Source organism: Carya illinoinensis, chromosome 1, assembly GCF_018687715.1.
Source record: "Carya illinoinensis cultivar Pawnee chromosome 1, C.illinoinensisPawnee_v1, whole genome shotgun sequence".
NCBI lineage: Eukaryota > Viridiplantae > Streptophyta > Magnoliopsida > Fagales > Juglandaceae > Carya > Carya illinoinensis.
In genome coordinates this window covers 37534508-37555527 of record NC_056752.1, presented here as the reverse complement: position 1 = coordinate 37555527, position 21020 = coordinate 37534508, and the positions used below count along the sequence as shown (strand labels likewise).

The 21020-nt window shown below is 37.7% G+C and overlaps 1 protein-coding gene across 10 annotated transcripts; it reads right to left on the bottom strand.

Moving 5' to 3' along the window:
• Positions 1 to 128: 128 nt before the first annotated feature.
• On the bottom strand, positions 129 to 20591 carry LOC122317097 (calmodulin-binding transcription activator 2-like). 10 transcript variants are annotated; one of them, XM_043134064.1, is made up of 14 exons: positions 20369 to 20591; positions 19938 to 20032; positions 18825 to 18944; positions 16714 to 16829; positions 8023 to 8111; positions 7649 to 7694; positions 6973 to 7255; positions 6427 to 6540; positions 6251 to 6357; positions 3729 to 4193; positions 2906 to 3606; positions 1888 to 2464; positions 1147 to 1455; positions 129 to 855 (listed from the first exon to the last, which is right to left on the bottom strand). In XM_043134064.1, the coding sequence occupies exons 2-14, from the start codon at positions 19975 to 19977 to the stop codon at positions 742 to 744; spliced, it is 3081 nt and encodes a 1026-aa protein (XP_042989998.1). In that variant the 5' UTR covers positions 19978 to 20032; positions 20369 to 20591; the 3' UTR covers positions 129 to 741. The 10 variants fall into 10 exon arrangements, with proteins under 10 accessions (XP_042989998.1, XP_042990004.1, XP_042989961.1 ...); XM_043134070.1 differs by having other exon boundaries at positions 3729 to 4139; positions 20369 to 20590; XM_043134027.1 differs by having other exon boundaries at positions 6251 to 6540; positions 19938 to 20094.
• Between the last annotated feature and the right edge of the window lie 429 nt (positions 20592 to 21020).

Genomic DNA, 21020 nt, shown 5'->3' with positions numbered 1-21020 from the left:
CTTTTAGGCCAGGATAACTTTGAGTTAATGTGCAAAAAATGATAATGATAAGGCACACTCGAGAATCCCAGTAAGAGGCAGTCATAATTAAGCGAACCTGTCCCGCTAAAGCAAAAAATAAGGCAACATCAAAGAATCATATCAAATTTGTTTTCATAAGAAAGCTTTATATACAGACGTCTGCCATTTATTGGGTATAAATCAGCACAATACCAATTTTGACTTCAAAAGAATTTACATACACGACAACTAATTTTCACTGCAGCTTCCCTCCCATGTTCAAATTAAGAGCCCTCTGCTTCTTAAACTCTATTCCAGGTAAACTTTTAGGAATATGATAGAGATACAGTCATTTTACAATATCTTAAAAAAAAAAAAAAATTGAGAATATTTCTATAAAGTAAGGATATTTCTATAATTATCTTATAAGTTATTTTACAAAAATGCATTTCTTTTAATATAAAGTAGTATATAGATTGCGCCTCTACCATTACTCAAAATTCTACCACTACTTTCAAAGGGGGAGAAAAAGGAATGGCGAGAGACCGGGGGGGGGGGGGGGGGGGGGGGGGGGATGGTGAATATTTACAACCTTCCGCCCCTGCACTCCCCTTTCTCCTCCCGAGTAGAACATGTTAGACACTACTTACAGGTTTAAAAAAAAAAAAAGGCATGAGCAGTGAGACAAACTGCCTGGCTGCTCAAACAGTTTAATTTACACACTACTTGACACCAAGTAGATCACTGATCAACTGTAGGTGCAACTTCCTCTGAGCATGCAGACAAATCTTCCTTTGTTATGCTCTTTATTGAAATTTCTCCTTGCAGAATTGTACTGCTCCCTTCATCACCCACCTATTGAGTTACAGAGATGTAGAATACAACACACCAATTAAAATATAACCATCAGATTTAAAACTCAACAAGTAGATAAGAAAATAATTAAGAAAGATATGTGATAACTAACGTAAAGGTAAATAGTTGTTGCTTCCATTCACTAAAATATGGCCTTTTCTATATCCTTTTAAGAAATTGAATCCAGTTGCAACAACCAGAGCCTTAAGATGATTGGTCAGATAATTAACAAACACTGCAGTTTATGGCAGCTAATATTTGGAGAAACAATTAAAAAAAATGCAAAATTACCTTTATATTCTCAAACTTTGTAATTAGCCTTATATACTGATCACGTGCTTCTTGATAACGAACCATGGACCTGACTCTTGCCAGAGCGTTTTCAACTCCGGCGAGTTTTTGTTTCCTGCTAATTCTCAAGAATTCATACTCATCGGTTTTCTGAGGCTCTGATGCCACATCTCCCATAACTTTTTCCACTCGAAATCCCCGTAAACCAGTTCGCTTCCGCCTCCAGCGCAGTATTGCCTTTTCAACAACACTAACAGACCAAATAATCTTTCTATACTGCTTCCGAGCTTGATGTCCCCTCACATGAGCCTGAGAGCAATAAGCGGAATGAATGATAAAGCATCAGCCAAAAATGAAAAGCAAACCTGGCACTTTCAACAGATGTAGCCAAAAGAACACTAGAAGGACAGTTTATTGAAAGCACATATTCCAACCAGTGAACAAAAACAGGAATGAGATAGGTTATATGACAAAAACCTAGCAGCAGGCAAGCTCTTCTCGTTCCTTAGAAATTAAAATTCCAAAGCAGTACCAAAAACCCAACATACATTGATCAATATATATATATATAAATATATCTCCTTCGTAGAACGTGATATTCAAATTTGTAATTCGGTAGCTGTGAATGGATGGTGGAGCAGTAACTTGTATGGCAGATTCAAATTTTCGAGAAGTTGTATGGTAAGCTAACACAATAATTTGATGCAAAAACCAAGAAAGCACCATTACATCCAAGATTACCTGAATTTTCACAATACGGCTCCGTATTTTCAAAAACTCTTTTCTTCCCTTCCAACCACAATATCTCTGCTGTATCTTGGCAGCTGCAGAATGCAAATATTCCTCGAAGTGGCCCTGTTTTCGGACCTTGTTCAAGGAGCCTAGTGCAACTAGGTCAAGTGCAACTTCAGAAATATCATTGCTTTTCTTTGTTAATTGTCTGTGATTGAATGAACGAGCCCGTAATGCAGCTTGTATTAGTGCGGCAGCATGAGCTGATTTCCTAACGGCAGCAAGAGATCCTTTCAGGGAAAGGTTCTCATTTATTGCCACATCTGACGGGACAACTTGTGTGGCATTCTCAATAGCCTTTTCAGCAGCAATACTTGCAGCAACGCTGTCCATTACGTTTTCATTGACAGTCAGAACAGAAAGGTGACGGATTAAATCTGCTTCTGCCAGATATCCAGCTATCCCTTTATGCCCTCTGCTTGATGCTAGATCAGCAGCTGTTTTTCCTCCCGGACATGCTGGTGTTGGGTCCTCAACAGCACCGGGAGCAGCACCCAATCTAAGTAGTGCAATAACCGTTTCCTCTCTACAGAAAGGATAAAAAGATCAATTGCTGCCAATAAACAGACATAGAAGCTGTACGTATAAGATTAAGTACAAACACAAATGATTATTTTCTCATGCTTTAAAAGAACTCTCAAAATCAGGCATCATATGTTGGGGAAAGGTAAAAGGATACGGTTGTTTCCATCACCAATAATAAAATGCATTGTTCTTAATTCAATTCTGCTGCTTTAAAAACTAAAACTGAGGCATTAGGTAATGATGGATGGCTTCATTGATAATTTTAAACTTCAATTTTTCATCGATAATTTACTAGCATATGAATTATTCAGATTGAAATAGTAGACAGCTGGATGAAGAAAGGAACTAAACCATATGGCAGCATCTGAAATAAAAACTTAATCCATCAGAAGGTGACAGTTTATTATATAATCCAAAGAGAATCTAATAAAAGCAATCTAACCTCCCAAAATATGATGCCCAGTGAAGCCCGGTTCTTCCATGCACATCTCTGAAATTGGGACTGACACCGGCGGCAACTATGGGGCCCATGGCCCACTCATAACCAAGAGCAGCTGCCAAATGTACAACTCCTTGGCCTTCACCGTCCAACACATGTGGTCCTTTACCTTCTTCATGAATTTTACAGATAAGCCACTCATTAAGTCTATCCTTCAACAGACATTGAATCAATTCCTCTCTAGGGTTCATGTGATTGCTATTGAAGGTCAAAGAAATCTCTTCAACCCTTCCCATATCATTTCCACTCTCACTTCTCATTGAGTATATAGTACTCTTAAGCTTACATTTATCACAATCCTGAGTTGAGCAATCAAACCTATTCCTCACCCGACCTAGATTTAAAAGTTTCACCAGACGCAACTGAAAACACACTTCATCTTTAGGCACACATTTTACAGCCAACGGAAACACAGTTCCAGATGGTTTTTCACGATATTCAAACTCCCTCACCTCACTGCAGGCTAACCTATTACTGCAGGTGACATAGAATGGGACACACCCAGGAGCATGCGGAGGAGTTTGACATCTGATGACAGTATCAGTCAGAACTTCAGCAGAAACCTCAATTTCACCAAACATACATCCCCACTTAATCTTGCTAGATAGTTCCTTGTGTACCAAAAATGTACCGACAATTAAAACCTGAAACACAACAAGAATAAAAACTGGCATGATTTTATATATTTAATTCTTCAGCATCAACAACTAAAGGCAACATCGGCTTGAGTTTTAGAATATGCAGGAAAAATATCATCCATGCACACCTTTGTTGAATCCTTTGGTGAAAACTCTGTTGTATCCTCAGAATAAGCCCAATCTGGTAAAAACTCATGGATAGTAAATAGCTGTTCTTGGCAAAGATAAGGGCCCAGTAGATCAGTATCCAGATGCATATGGCGAGATAAACTGGATACTTCCTTCTTGTCATTTTCGGCATCAAGGGTATTCCAATAGTTGCTAGAGTCTGAAGCCATCAAGGAATTATCACAATCTCGACCAATTTCTTTATCCATCCATCTTCCAAAGCTGTCAAGTTTCTTCAGCTCTCCAGCTTCATTATTTACGCCATCTCCTCCTTTCTCTTCAGCATGAACGGTTGAAGTTACTTCCACACGAGGATCTGAATAACTGTGAAACTGCGGATGAACTAAATTGAAACCAGACTCGTCTGGAACCTGCAACAAGGCGCGGATCTCACTTGGGGAACTTTGATAATGGGAAACATTCACCTAATCCATGAAAGGAACATGCAACACAGACAAATAACTAACAGGATATTGGGTTTTGAATTGAGACACAAGCAAGAACAAGCATAATGGTAAAAGTAAAAGTTCCAAGAAATATAACAACATATGCTCATGCGTAAATTCAATGCACAGAAACACAACTCTAACAAACACGCTCATCTCTAAGTCTCATATTTTTTTTCAATTATCTTTAAGTGTACTACATATGTGAAATTGCCCGAAATGACATTACATCAGCACGTTGTAGGGTTCTCTTGGCCTGTCTCTTCTCCTTTAGAAAATAAAAAATAGCCTAGGTTTTGGTCCTTCAACAATCACTGGGTAAAAAAAAAAAAAAAAAAAAAAAACGAAACTAATTGATCCTTAGGTTTTGCCCCACTATAAAAAAAGAAAACTACTACAGACACAAAGAGATTACACAAAGTAAACCCACAAACTGATGTGATTTTATGGAATCCGTTAAATCTATTTTATAATAAAAGTAACTTTACAATCTGACGTATCATATCAAGCCACATTAGTTTGTGGGTTTATTTTTGTGTAATCTCTTTGTGGCTAAAGTATTTTCCTAAAAAAAATTGTCCTTTTATTTATTTATTTATTTTATATTGGCACCGGTGTTCAGGAACAATGTCCCAACTAATATTGGGGGTATACAGGCCCTTGGCAAGGAGTTTTCCGCAAGAGCACCTCGGGTACTTCAAGCGAAAAATCTCCCAATTCGATGGCCTCTAGAGATTGTTTGCACCCAGTGGGATTCAAACCTTAGATCTGAAGAGAGCATACCTCCAAGACCAAGGCTTTTCCCACTTGAGCCAACCCTTAGGGGTTTAAAAACAATGGTCATTCTGCAAGCTTTCTGACTGAAATCCTAACAGCGAAGTCACCAAGTGGGTACATCCATGAAGCAACATCACATGTCGAATGCCACATATAGAAATAGACTGTTGGCATGCCACATGTCCAAGAAAACCTAAAATAACAAAAGAAGCCAAAAAAACATAAAAGCCAAATATACTAAAGAAAATAGAAACAGATAAAAACATAAAAAAAAAAAAAACCCAAAATATAGAACAAAAAAACTTAAAATAAGATAAAATAAAAAATTGAAGACCAAAAGATCAATAAATAAACTTGGGTGGCCAGTGTCTCTACCCCCCACCCCCATGTGATAAGGAAACAAACGAGAATTGGACCGAGTAGGATGGTTCTGAACAAGACGAAATATATCAGACAAGCTATTGGGTTTCAGGAATGTAGAGGTCACAAGGGGTTTGTAGGAGAGAGGAAAAGAAAGCAGATTCACATTTGAAGCCATGGGCTGGGTCTTCAACTCCAGTTTGGGTTCAGGTTAGACAAAAGGAAGTAGGGCCAGGAGAGATCGATCACTTTTTTTGGGACCCTCCCCACCCCTTTCTTTTTAATTTTTTTTTTTATTTTATGTTTTATATTTCATGTTCTATGTTTTTCCTTTTTATCATTTTTAAAGATTCCATGCTTTTTGTTGTCTATAGTTTCTAGAAAGTTGTCTTTTTGTCTTTTCATATTCTAAGGTGCTTTCTATTTTATTAATATTTGCTGAATATTATTTTCATATTTTAATTCTTGGCTTTTAAAATGCTTTTAGGCATTATTTGGTTATTTTATGTTTTTTTAAATATATTTTTGGCTAAAGTATGAGGTATGTCATGTCTGAATCTATACATGTGGCATGCCACGCATCACATTGAGTCATTTTAGGGTTTTGCCCAGAAAATTGACAGAAGGACAATTTTCCAAATGCAGCAAAACTTAGAGAACAATTGCCATTTTGTTTTTCAGGGGCGGTGAATACAACTGATGCACCCATATAGGATTGAAACATGACTTCGTCCTCCAGTTGTAATGCAAACAAATAACGTTGGTAAGAAATTTAGTATCAAGATGCAGTCAATCAATAATCGAATAAGAAAAATATAGATGCTCATAAAAAGAAGGAATAAAAAACAATAGAAAGTATGAGAAAGTTAAAAGTATATGGTTAACCACAAAAAACGAACCTGTACTACTTCCAGAGAAGCTGCCATACATGTCTGGTTGCCTTTGTCATCAATATCTCCACGAGTTACACCATCTTGGACTACGCTATCAGCATCCAACCTAGCATCTGTTAACTTATCAGTTATAAAGTCAGCTTCAGCACGATGCTCAATAAATAATTTCTGGTCAGATGCACCGTCTTCGTTGCTCAAGCTGTTAACTTCAGCCCAGTTAGATAATCCAGAAGTTTCACAATATTTAGGTCCAGCCAACCATAAACCAGGGGGATTGATCGATAACTCTGGAAATCCTGAAAGCAGTACAGCCACCTGGTCACATCTTGTAAACTCCCACAACATATTATCCAAAATGATAAACAAAGAATTATAATGAATATGCATTGAAATATAAAAATTTCCCCCACAAAATATCTAGAGGGCCAAAGAGAATGATTCACAAGGCAGAAACTACTGTTCAACGACTACACAGCAGAATTGTTTGGCCAGATAAATAACCATACTGATTAATAAAATCGATAAATCTATTATTCACAGAGCATTTTAGTATAATCTTATGTTTTAAAGTCCTCATGGTTCATTAATCACAAAAGTTAAAATTTATCCTAGGAAGTTCAAAGATGCAAGAAGAAGAAACTTAAAAAAAACCAGTAAGTTTTTATGTTATGTTTACAATTCAATCACATTGATATAAATCAAGCACACGTTCATTGCAGGAGTTTTACCTGTAACTTTATGTTCAAGGAAAGAAGTGTTATGCAAAATAGAACCAAAAATATGTTGAGTGAGAGAAGATGATCGGGGATCATTCCCAGAATCCACATCCTCAAAATCTGATGAGAACATTAGCCCATTTCTGTCAACTCTGTTCGGACCTGATGTATCAGACGTCTGAACTGTAGTGGAAGGAAAGTTTTCCTGTGCAGAGTATGGTACAGGACTACTTTGAGAGCTTCCAGCCTGTGATCCGGGATCTATTACTAAGCGGGAGATGCCTGGCTGGTACCCCTACATATCATCACAGGGCATAACAGAACACCTAAGCACATAAAGGAAAGCAAAATAAAGTATGTCTAGTTAAGTAAACTAATCTACATTCAACTTTGAGATCAGGGATAGGATCCTGGATAGCAACTAATAAACTCATTTAACCCAAAAACTCCGTGCTCTAGCTTAAATACCGCCTCCTTTTCATAGAAGAAAGGGGGTGAAGCGTGAGGTCATCAGTTTAGAAACCCAATGGATGTGTGTGTAAAGTACCAGTATAAAAGCAAATTCATTTATACACGTATTTAAGATACGCAAAGCTCGAAGTTTTCAAAATTTTAATCAAACGAATACTCGAGAAAATAAAAAAAGAAAAAAAAGAAAAGAAGGATACACATGAGCACAATGGAATACCTCTTTTACTTCTCTGTAATGTACAAGAACAATGTGCTCTAAGTGCCTGAAAAGAAGGGAAATATATATCAAGAATGTTACCAAAATGCAAGAGAAAATATGCACGTGTCATTATCATTGAAAACTCAAATTTGCTATATATCTTGTATGCATCATGTGCACTTGAATTGTCCCTTTAGTGAAGTATTATCACATTAATTCTGTGTTGGGATGCAAAGGGTGCAATGAATCCCACACTGTTAAATCTAGCACATACCATCCTACTCAATATTCAGAAAAGAAGTAATGTCTTGCTATGCTATCAAAAACTGTCAACCAAAAACATAATTTGGAACTTCTAAGGTGTCAAAATCTTAACTATAAGCATCACTTACGCATCAAGCATCCAATAACTACGTCGCTGAAAGCTTTCATTATCCTCGCCATGGGCATAGTAACAATGGAGAACATCCACACTGTTGGCCTACAGAAAAACCAGAAAACAACTAATTAATTAAGCAGCCCAAATGAAATTAATATACCAGCACAGTCAACTATAATCCATTTAAGAGATCTCCTAAAGCATTAAAAAATGTCAACATTAACATGCATAAAAAAATTAACACCATAGAAGCATTAGACTTCAGATACGAGAAATATAGATTCCGCATTACTTGGCATCTGAGAAATGACTAAAACAGTAGGAGCCCTCTAGGATGTAAGATTTTCTTGAAATTTTTTTAAACCAAGATGAAAATTTTTAGAGATAAGTTTCTGTGGGGGTTTTTTTGAAAGTGGTGGGACCCATAGAAACTATGTTTGCATCGAGAAGGTTTTTAAGATATGTTTTAATTGGAGTTTGAAAAAGTGGCGGTGTCTATCAAAATGATGTTTAGATAGAGAAGTTTTTGTAAGGGTTTTTTTTTTTTTTTTTTTTAAATTTATATATATATATTTTTTTATTTCTTTTTATCTTTTGTTTATGTAATTTTTTGGCTTTTGTGTTTTTATAAATCACGAAAATCAATGCAAATGATTAGATGAATTTTTCTTTGGTTTGTAAATGATGTTTGGACTGAAGGTGAGATTTTTTATTTTTTCCTGAAAAAAAGTGAGTTTTTTTTTTTTGAGAAATTTTTTACATCCAACAAGAACTTAGCCTCAATAACAAAGCATGATGTCAAACCAAATCATATTGTAGTGACCAGGACCGATTATAGGCCCATAGGCCCAAAAGTTTATTTTAAGGCTTGTTGAGGTTTAGGGAATGATTTTAGATGGTATTAATGGGCCAATATTTTTAGAAGCTCAATTGAGATTTATTAGATAAGAGTGAATAGGTCACGGGCCCAAAAATGTATTATGATGGATTGATAGTTTTTATTGGGCTCGATAATTAGGATAAAGCTTTTAATATTTATGGACCTATAATATAAATCCATTTCCATGGAAGAATATTTGGAAGACGAGCACCCTGAAGGCAATTTTTTTGTACGGACGGCCTCATTGGGAAGATCCTCACAATAGACAACTTACGGAAGCGCCGCATCATAGTCATGGATTTGTGTTGTATGTGCAAAAAGTAGATCTTCTATTACTACATTGTGAGATTGTGACGACCATGTGGAATGACTTCGCTTGGATGGGATTGGCTTTGGTTATGTCGAAAAGGGTAATCGACCTCCTAGCTTCTTGGCAAGGTATCCGAGGCAACCCTCAGATTGCAACAGTGTGAAAGATGGTCCCAATTTGTCTATGGTGGTGTATTTGGAGGGAGAGAAATGAAAGAAGTTTTGAAGATTGAGGTCGGTCAATGGATGAGCTTAGAAGTTTATTTTTCAATACTTTACTCCATTAGTCCATTGTAATTGATTTTAATGGCATGTCCTTTCATGACTTCCTTAAACTCGCAATAGGTGATGTTCTTGTATATGTCCTATATACTTGGGCCTTTGTCTATTTTATGCTCAGTAAAATTTTGTTCATTGATCCAAAAAAACATATTTATGGACCAAGTGGACTCCTATTTTAATTGGTATTAGGCTCAATAATTTATTTATAAGCCCAAAAATATTTATTAGATAAGTTAGGCTCATTTTTGGAATTTAAGATCGGCCCATTAGGGTTGTTAAGTGACTTGACCATGGAATTAAAGTTAAGCTGTTATGGATAACCTTCAATTCAAGAACACAATAACAAGAACAACACAGAACAATTACAACTTGGAACAAGAATGAGAAGAGAAACCCAAGAATCCAATTCTTGATTCTTGGAAGAGGCTTTCGAGGAACCTCCAACCTCTAGAAAGAATTCAATAATCAACAAGTCTGAACAAAACTCAGCTACACTTGTTTACAGCTTTTATACACGTTAAAGGAAACTAAACGTAGTCATTTTATTACACTTATACAATCAAAATGCAGCGTATAACCTTCTTTCTTGCACAACTCCTACTAATTTCAAAGTGCACAGCTTTACCTAAGTCCCAAACACACTGTCTCCACCTTCATTCCGTTAAAACCGTTGCTTACCATCAAAATGCACAGCTTCATTTAATTCCCCCAAAACTCACCATAGCACTTAAATTTTAGTCCCAAATGCACCGTTTCTCTTTCTTTCTGCTAAAAATCGTTGCCCAGCTCAATTTCATTACCCTAGAATTTAGTTTCTCTTGGGCTTCGGCCATTACTTGTAATGAGGACAATTTTCATGATTTGCTTGTATCTCTCACTAGTGCTTAGTGGTATTTAGGCATATTCGATGTATACTCCCTATGTACTTGCTATGCCTTTTCCTATCAATAAAATTTTACTTTTTACTCATAAAAAAAAATCCCTAAAATTTTGTTGGTCCCAAAAATGGCCTAACCCATTTATTAGAGCCTTAATAAGGATCCAAGAGAAAACTCTAGGACCCATGAGTCAAGCCCATGGATCAATTCAAGACCCAAAACCATTAAAAGGGGCCCAAAGACCCAGCAACTAGAAAACCCTAGACCCAAACACGGAACACCCCTCAAACCCACTTTTATACAAGCCTCCCCCCTGCATGTAGGACATCATCCTCAACCTAGGGCTGCCGCTCAACCTTCCTTCCTTCCTTCTCAACCCTCCACCGCATGCTGCTCCCGCTGAACCATACACGCTCAGTCCAAAAAACATCCCAACCATGTCCAAACTGAGAAACAAGCTGTACCTCCACGTTGCAACAGTCACGGAGAGCCACAACCAAGCCATGACAGTGGATCATCAAGTTAGCCAAGCACCCATGGCAGCCACAATCACGAAGAGCAACCCAACATACAATAACTCCTCCACGTCTCCTCCCTCTCTCATCATCACCACCGAGTGACGCCATTGTGAAGTCGAGCATCGTGAGCCAGCTCGTGTGCACCCATGGAGCAGCACTTGTTTGGTTGCACTCCCCAGCACACCAGGAAGCAAGGACTGATAGAGCCACCTCCCTCAAACACAGCACAAGCTGGCCATCCACCAACTGAGAGCCACATCCAATCGCAAAGCTCCTCCACGTTCAGCCACCGAAGCCTAAAACACCGCACGATATTCACATTGATCCAATTGTGTACCACCACACGGCAGCACCTCACACCTAGACCACCACAAGCCACCCATTGCCAGAAGCAACCACACTAGCACCGCCCAAAACCTCCACTGTAAGCCATAGTCTCCTCTATTTTCCCCACGAAAAGTAGAGCAACTTCACAATATGGCACCCAGTTGCACCAGCCACCTCCCTTCTTCACCATGCAGCCACTACTTGACTCGACCTTAGATGACACTTGAGGAAACCAAATCGTCAAGAAGCCGCATGGGAGCCATAGCTGGAAATCGCCATTACCATGTCCAGATTACATCGTAGTGAAGCTTCTTGTATGAGATGCTTTGCCTCTGCACCACCGCCCAACCTCACATAAAAAACCAACAGCTCAACCTTGCCATTGTGAAACACTCCTTCCCCGATGATCTGTTTTCTCTCTCGTGGGGTTAGCCTCTAAGTTTGTTCATGGGTCACTCAGATGAACATATGGATTAAGGTTATATACATGTGTTGGCCCTTTAGGTGATCTGGGTGTGAATGGGCCATGGGCTTGGACTTATGTGTTATGGGTTTCAAGGGGCATATGAATTTGTGAGAGTTCAGGCCCATAAAAGGTTAGACTATTGTGAGGGTACTTGTCAGAAAGTCGATAAATTGACGTTGGATTCATGAACACGAGTTTTATGGTTTTAGCGTCGATATTTCGGAGTTAATGCGGTTTTAGGCTTTATGAGAAATAGGTCTTTCGTATTTCAGGTTTTAATTGCTAGTACGTGCTTAAGTAGAAATTTATGTACGATTGGAAATTGATGCAAGTTACATGCCTATTTTATAGGTGAGAATTGATATTCACTTGACACTAATATAAGGAAATTCATAGATGTTAAGAAGTTTGGGAAAGCGGTGCTCCTATATTAGACTTTGCCTAAAAATTGATTGATGTTGACTTTATGATAAACTTGCATATTTTGTTAGGAAAACAACCTCAATCATTTTCTACAATATTCTTTGTATTTGAACAAGAAAATAAAATATTTCTATCATGACTGCTGTAGACATAAACAATTTTTTGTATTTTGTTTTCAACTGTATAAAGAGCAAATATGAAGTCTGAAATTTTGCTATAATTATATGATATTTGTTTGCTCAGTACTTGCTCCGATATGACATTGCATTTGAAAACCCTCATGCATGCCATTATGTTTCTGCTTCTATTTTGACCTTACCACGGGAGTAAAACTGTGGCCTCTATTATTATGTTGGTACCAACATCTTTGTTTTGAATGCATCCACTTTGGAGACAAAGTGGTTTTCTGTGTAGTCTTTTCTATGTGCACACTTGGCACGCTGAATTTAAAAGACCGGGGATAGCACAACCCTACCATTGGGGTTAAACATGGACTATGTTCTGTTATGATGTTGTTTCAGTTATGATTATGCTAGAGGTCTTTTGTCTATTTTATTATTGTAAATAAATGTTTTTGAAATATCAATATTTTATTTTGAGATTCTATTTTGTTCTGCATTCTGTAACTATCTCATGTTTACACACTAGTATAAGTTTGCTACTTACTAAGTGGGTGGACTCACCCGATTATCCACCATTTTTTTCATATACTTTTTTTTTATAGGTAAAAGAGATTTTCTTGAGCCATGTAAATAGGCAAAGCCCGAGTATACATGAAGTATACAAAAAAGAGCCTAGTTACAAACTAAGTGCTACGGATAGTAGCGTAAAAGTCATTAAGACTCGTTCTGTTCAATACAATAGAAGATGCCCAAAGTAATAAGGTATGAAAGAAAAATGCCCTGAAACCTTCCGGAGAGCGTTCCTTATTCTCAAAATAGCATCAATTTCTTTCGATCCATGTGCACCACATTAAACATAAATGTACCCTCTTCCAAACAGCAGCTATCTGGCGATTGCCCCTTATCCCTTACCAACAAGACAAGAAATCAATCACCCTCCTAGGCATAGCCCATGCGATACCAAGCCTGGAGAGGATTTCATCCCACAATACCTTAACTACTTCTCAATGAAGAAGAAGGCAGTCCACAAATTCACTGTTGTGTTTGCACATGAAGCACCAATCCATTAAGTAGAGTCCACGCTTTCTTAACTTGTCTATAGTAAAAAATTTTGCCATGGGAAGCCACCCATCTGAAGAAAGCTACCTTGAGGGGAACATTGCTCCTCCCAATGCTCTTCCACGAGAAGACATTGAAGGAGTGGCTCGTCAAGGCCTTGTAGTAAGAACAGACTGAGAATTTCTTATTCCCTATGCATGTCCATAGTAAGTTGTCCTCCCCTCCAGACCTTAACTTCATTGCATATAACATGCTGTAGAAGTCAGTGATGACTCCCACCTCCCAATCCTGGGTAGCTCTAGAGAATCTCACAGACCAATGAATGGAATCAGCAGTATTGCAAATATTATTGGCTACTGAGGAACCTGATCAAACGCGATCCTGAAAAGAGAGGGAAATCGTTTTTCAGAGTGACATTCCCACACCAAATATCATGCCAAAACCTGATGCGCGTGCCCCTTCCTATCACAAACTTGCAGTTATCGAGAAGGTTATCCCATCCATTCCAGATAAGTTTCCAAACTCCCACGCCATAAGCCCCTCTTATTTCTTTAGTGCACCAACCTCCCCAGACATTCCCCTATTTGACATCTAAGATATTCCCCCAAAAAGCGTCTCCCTCAAGATGGTACCGCCATTACCATTTTCCTAGAAGTGCCTTGTTGAAAGTTTGTAATTTTCTCAAGCCCAACCCACCGCAAGACAATGGGGTGCATACTTTATCCCATTTGATCAAGTGGAATTTCTTTGCATCCTCTAACTCACCCCATAAGAAATCAAGAAAAATCTTCTCCAGTCTGTTCGCCACCCCTGTAGGCACAGTGAATAAAGCAAAGAAGTACGTTGGAAGATTAGATAACATACTCTTAATAAGTGTGATTCTCCCCCCCCCCCCCCCCCCCCCAGACAAGTAAATTCTCTTCCACCCTGCTAGTTTGCCTTCAATTTTCTCAACCATCCCTTCCCACATTACCTTAGATTTATGAGGGGCCCCCAAGGGGAGTCCAAGATATTTCATAGGCAAGGATGAGACCTTGCAGCCCAAGATGGTAGCCACCTCTCTTAAATTAATGACTGAGCCAATTGGAACTACTTCCGACTTTGCTAAATTCACCTTATGGCCAGATACAGCTTCGAAGCAAAGTAGAAGTGCTCTTAGGGATTGAATTTGGTCCAGATCTGGGTGACAGAAAAGTAAAGTATCATCGGCAAAGAGAAGATGGGAGACTGTCAAGCTTCCATGCGGACAACTGCCTACCGAGAAGCCGAGATGAAACCCCTATCCATTGCCCCTTCCAGCATTATGCTCAGCACATCCATAACAAGAATAAATAAGAGTGGGGGAGAGGATCCCCTTGTCTCAAACCTCAAGAATTGTTGAAGAAGCCTTCTAGAGTGCCATTGACCAAGACCAAGAATCTGACTGTTGAGATATAATGCTTTATCCACTGGCACCATCTTTCCTCAAAAGCATACATACTAAGGATATACAACAAGAAATCCCAGTTCACATGCTTAAAAGCCTTTTCCATATCCAATTTACACAAGATACTTGGAATGCCAGATCTGACTTTGCTCTCCAAGCATTCATTGGCGATGAGGACCGAGTCTAGAATTTGCCTTCCTTTCACAAAAGCATTTTGGGACTTCGAGATGATCTTTCCCATGATTCCACTCAACCGCTTCGCTAAAACTTTGGAGATGATTTTGTAAGCCCCACAAATCAGGCTTATGGGGCAGAAATCATTCATTTCCACCTTCTAGCAATGTATCTTCAGTGACAAGCGAGACTGCAGAAGCTGTAGGCTGTTTTCTCCCGCCACCCTCACTGCCCAGTCCCATCGCCATACTCAATCACAGATTAACCTTTTGCATAAAAAATGAAACTTCTTCTAGGACTCCAGAAAGTTGAGCTCTGACAGCCCAAAGAACACCCTCTACGTCCCCCATCTTTTTACAACCATCGGAAGGCACCCCCATGACCCCTGGGCAAGGACCATGTTTGTTAAGTCCTCTGGACAAATGACGCTCTAGCAAGGAACTAGCCAAGACAGAGGCATATGAAGCTGTTCCTACTTCCAGCCTGATCCCATCCTGTCGCGTATCAGCCTCTGAGTGAGCCACCACTTTCTCAGCCACCTTCTTAAGATGGTAAGCAAACCCCTCCTAGCCACTGCCCTTAGCTCATTCGAGGATGATCAACGAACCCCTTTTCCTGCCCTTGTTAAATCCCCTTGAGTTTCTGTGATGTTGCAACATGAAAACCCCATTACCCATCCTCAGCTTTTTAAAGAAACCTTCACGCAGATGAGCATCAATGGTTTCCACAACCATTCTAACCACCCATGAAGTTGTAGCACTGTTAATGAGTATGAACAAAGCCATACGTCTATTTTTCTCAGTAATGAGAAAACTGTTAACACGCACCTTCGAGAAAATGAAAGTTTTTGACTCCACCACAAAACGCCTAACTTCATCCATCGAAACTAGGGAGAATTGTGGTTGTGATAGTTGATGGTTGTGACAGTTGGAATAGATGGCACCTAACAACATTATAAGAGAATTGTGAGATAAGTGCCCGGTGGCATAAGTGGATTAGTCTGGGTTAAGAGAGATTTTGCTAGTGTTTAGTTTATTCTCTCAGGAAGAAATTTTGAGACATTTGATTTTGGAGGATTATTGTATCTATGTTTTATATGCTGTGGATTTCAAGTTAAAGGGTTCACCCGTGGGTATGGGGCGTGACATATATATTCAATCGTCAAGCCCTCCTGTAGTCATGTAATCAATAATAAATAGAAAGTAGTAGTAAGCAGAAATTTTTTAGATTAGTTTATTGGTTTGTTTGAAATAATACACATGATAATAACTAGCAACAAGTGCACAAATGTCAACCAGATTTTAAGAGTAGGCGAGTCTTTAAATATACTTAAATGGCCCACCTTATACAATGAGCAAACAAAAAACACAGCCAACAACCAAAGTTCCCAAATAAGAAAACCGCATAATGGAAATGAGGATGCTCAAATAATCGAGATTTTAATGGAAGTTATTGATAGGATATGTTTTAAATTGTATTTAGTCATTATTAGGAAATTTTATGACCTAAAAGCTTTTTTCCTTGGGCTGATGCTAGACATATATTTAAATATCTCAAATGTGCCTTTGGGGCACTTAAACATCCATATAAACAAACAACAATTTTTTTCCTAAGGTAACCAAGCAACAGATCGATTTAAACACAATGAATCCTATTGATATATTACTTGGCGTTTCCTGTAACAATTACTAACTAGAAACAGAAGGTCCAACTACAGGAGGTGATACCCAGGCAACAGCTTTCACTACATTGATTAGGATCAAGACAAAACCCAACTCCCTTCCCCCCGGGAAAAAACATAAAAAATTTGAACTTACAAATAATAAATTGAACAGCACACCTTCAACTTTTCATGAGCTTCTTTGACAGTTTTTCCATCTTTCTTCTTCCTCCACCGGTAACCATCTTTACGAAAATAGCGAATGGCTTTTCGATCAAACAAGAACAAAGAACCAGCTGAAAAAGGAAAAACCTTTAATTTCCTTTGAATACCAACAGGGAATCACAGTCACCATCTCTGAATATGGAAGAGTTCATAGCAATGTTTGATCAAAGAAGTATATAGATAGATAGACAGCTAGACAAATATATACAATCCCACGGGCACTTGCACACCTCCATTACCTTTTGGAAGGTCTATGCCCCATAGAAACTGTCCATGCATACATAACTAAAATTAAGAAATAAGAAACTTGCAAAGCACCCCCTTTTTTTTTTTTTTTTATGTCTGGTAACCTCTCCAAGGCAAGGCCCTTCGGACCCACCCCGGCAGAGTAAATCCCTATCCCGTGCATTGCACCCTTGGAAGTTTCCTTACACGGAACTGGTTAAATCGCTTACTTTTCACCAGGAGGTGTGGCCCCAAAGGATTATTTGCACTTATGAGGTGTTGAACCTTGGACCTTGAATTGGGCCAACCCCTTGGGGTTAAGCACCCGTTTCTTACTAAAATAAGAGCACATCAAGTCATTTCAGCTTAGTTTGAAGTCATAACGCCTCGTCACAACAACTAGGAAGCTAAACCAACATTTTCCTTGACTTCCAGGAGCTTGTACTTTAAACTTGTACCATCCTGCTGAGACTATGTTAGCAACCGATAATGACATCATTTCAAGACAGTTCTCTCTCTCTCTCTCTCTCTCTCTCTCTCTCTCTCTCTCTACTAATTTCATTTCTTAGATATTCATGCATTTCGTGCTTCAATCATTTCTCATACTAATAAGCCACATATTAGGCATTCTCATTATGGCAATGTTCACCTGCATTCTTACCATAATAAATTATGAGCCCTATGTTCCATGCAAATAATTTCTTTAATGCCTATATCTAGAGACCATGTAGTATGCTTACATCAATCCTAACACCAAATATTGTTCTCTAGCATTGGCAAGGTTTTAAGGGGAGTCGTCACATTGTTGCCATATGGAAGATGATTCCTTCACGTTTCATGTGGTGCTTATGGTTGGAAAGAAATGGGCAGTGCTTTGAAGATAAAGAACGTTCGATGGGAGCCATTAGGAAGTTTTTCTTTAGTACTTTGTGTATTTGGGCTAAAGCTCTTGTATTGAGTGGAGATCATCTTCATGATTTACTTTTAGTCCACTCTAGTTCCTAGCTTGTATTTTGGTGTTTTCTCTTGTATAGTTAATGTGTACTTGGGCTACGTCTTTTAACTTGTCAATAAAAATTTCTTATTACTTATCAAAAAAAGAAAAAGAAAAAGGGTTACTATATTTTCCTAGAATTTTACAAGCTTATCTCCCTTTTCTATTATTCAAACAATAAGCGGGCACAAAAAAGAAATTACCACAGATCAACACATGGCTTGTCCAAGCCCACAATTGCTAAGTGCTTTCACAACAATTATTATCTCCATGTTCATATAAATAAATAAACATGAATGGACACACATGCTCATCAATGTTTCAGTTCAACTATGAAAAATGAAAACTTGAAATGCAAGTGTAATCTTTGGCAGCCATAACTGAGTAAAAAATTTTTTGTTGATAAGTATTAAGAGATTTTATTACCAGGAGTAGGCATAGCCCAAGTACATAGGAAGTATACAAGAAAAAAACCTATATACACTCTAGAAACTGAAAATGACTAGAGTTAAAAAACTTTCTTTTAGATAAGTGAGTAAAGAAGCTATTTCTTGATAATACATGGCCAATGAGAAATTTTCCACCCTCATACATAGCCATATATTCTCAGTTGATATTGCAAGATCTCAATCTTGTCCAAGTTTGAGATGCGTACAACTAATTCTAAATTTGTGCACATGGGACACAACTAGCACAAAATAGCTGGTTCTAAAGCACGTAATAGAATTAATTATGATTTAATATAAACAAAAAAACTCATAAAATATGCACAAGCAGTGATTGATATGTACACCTGTATTTGTGACAAAGGTTGAAATAAGACACTAAGAAGCATGCCAGTGCTAACCTCGAGGCCTAACAGGCGGATTTGGCTTTAAGTAAAATCTATGATGGTTGCGGAGTACTTCACAAATTTCACTTGGCCGAAGCCAACGGTGCCGTGCTTCCATCAGTATCCTGTCAAGGTCTGCAAAATCCAGGAAATTCATAGATGGTCATACATCTTAAGCTAACATGTTCAAGGTTTAATCATATGAATCAACAAAAGCCATTCTACTTATATATAACATGCAAAATAACCATCTATGTGGAAATCACAAAAGCCCACAATAAAAGATTAACTTTCTCAAGATCTAAACTTGATACAATAACACTCAATGCACCCGGATAGCCAAAACACTGAATTATATATATCCCGCAAATTACATGTAAAGCAAGAATAGCAGAACTGAAAATATACCTCCTTCAGAGCCATGCAAAACAAGTCAGTAACAACAATAAAGCTCACCACCCTCATAGATAAAAAATACAATGAAGTATTAGCATGGATCAAGATCCCCTAGAGTTCTCAATTGAGCTTAAGAGCCTCATATAGAAGAGAGGTAGACATGTTAAGTGGACCTTACGATATTTAGTGAGCATTTAATAATTAATGCTTCCCAAAAAGTCCACACAGACAATAATAATTTAATAAATGTTGTAGGATGCCTCTTCTATCCCACCAGTGCCTCAAGTTCAAGGATCTTTTTCTGTAAAGTACTTCAGCTATCAACATCAACACCAACATCAACATGAGCAATGAAGTAGTACTTCAGAATCCTGATCCGCATACATGCAAAGCACTCAAAAAGTGTGCACGAGAAAAATAAGAGTGATCTCTAGCATTCAGCTATTACACTAAAAGGAAATTTTGTATAACATTCACAAGACCCAGAAAATGCAAAGCAAAATAATTACCACTAAACATTTTTTCCTTTTTGGGATAAGTGAGAACCACCAGACTTGTTAGCTAAGTTAGCTTGTTATTTCAAAGCAACGACCATTTCCAGCAAAACCCCATAAACAAAATAATGAATCTTTTATATAATTATACCAACCAAATAGTAATCCAAAAAACCACAAGAACTCATTGAAGCAAAGAAACAAACGAGAGAGAGAGAGAGAGGAAACGAAATCAGACCTAATGGTTGATTGGGAACATATACTCTAGTCTCAGCCATAAACCCTATATTTCATCAGCTATCGCTCTGATTTCGAATCCGAAAGAAATCAAAACTTCAAAAGGAAAAAAAAAAAAAAAAAAGTTAACAACTTTGTCAGAAAACCAATAAGGAAACCTGCAAAGGAAAGAAAGAAAAGATAATTATTTTCAGAAAAAATCATAATATCATTTCAATTCTCATAATTTTTTCATCATCTCAAAATGTAACATTTGATGATATGTGATCAAATAGGTTCACACATGAGACATAATAAATATCTCTTACTATCTAATGGCACGTCGTAGAATGATAAAATGATGATGAGCAGTATTACGTTTATTTCCAAGAGAACCAATACAGAACAAGAGCTCAAAGAACGAAAATGAAAACAAAGCGCCCAGAAAATTACAGTCAACGATGAAGAAGCTCCGCAACAGCAATGGAGATGAATGCGAGGCTTGTCTTTAGCAAAACGGGACGGTACATTGTAAGAGAAAGAGAGGAAGCGCGTGAAAACCACTAAAACAACTGAAAAGGCCTAAAGACAGATTTTCAAAAGTCGGATGGATTCCGGCCTGTGTTCACATCATTTTTCTTTTTCTTATTATAAGAAAAATAAACAAAGATCCAAATTAATTCGGAGTGAGTGGTGTTCATGATCAGCTCAATTTCAAAGCAAGTCTTCATTCTGGGTGGGCCACGCTGAAAAAAGCGAGCGGTGCCTTTGCCACATCAGACATGATCTGCGTGCTTACTTTATCCTTCGTTGTAATAAAACTATCCACATCAGACGTGGATGTTAAATATAATCCAATAATTAGTTTAATTATTAATTTTATTACAATTTTCTGTACTCAACTATATTAATAAAATATATAAAAAATAGATAAAAATGATTTTACTTATTATTTTTATTATTTTATATACAGAAAATCTGGTTTGACGTGAATGTGTGTTTTTTTTATCAGACGTGGATGTAAATGTACTGCATGCAGACCCCATTCTGAATTATTTTTAAGATAATTAAAATTATAATATATTTGCAACTTGCATACATTTTT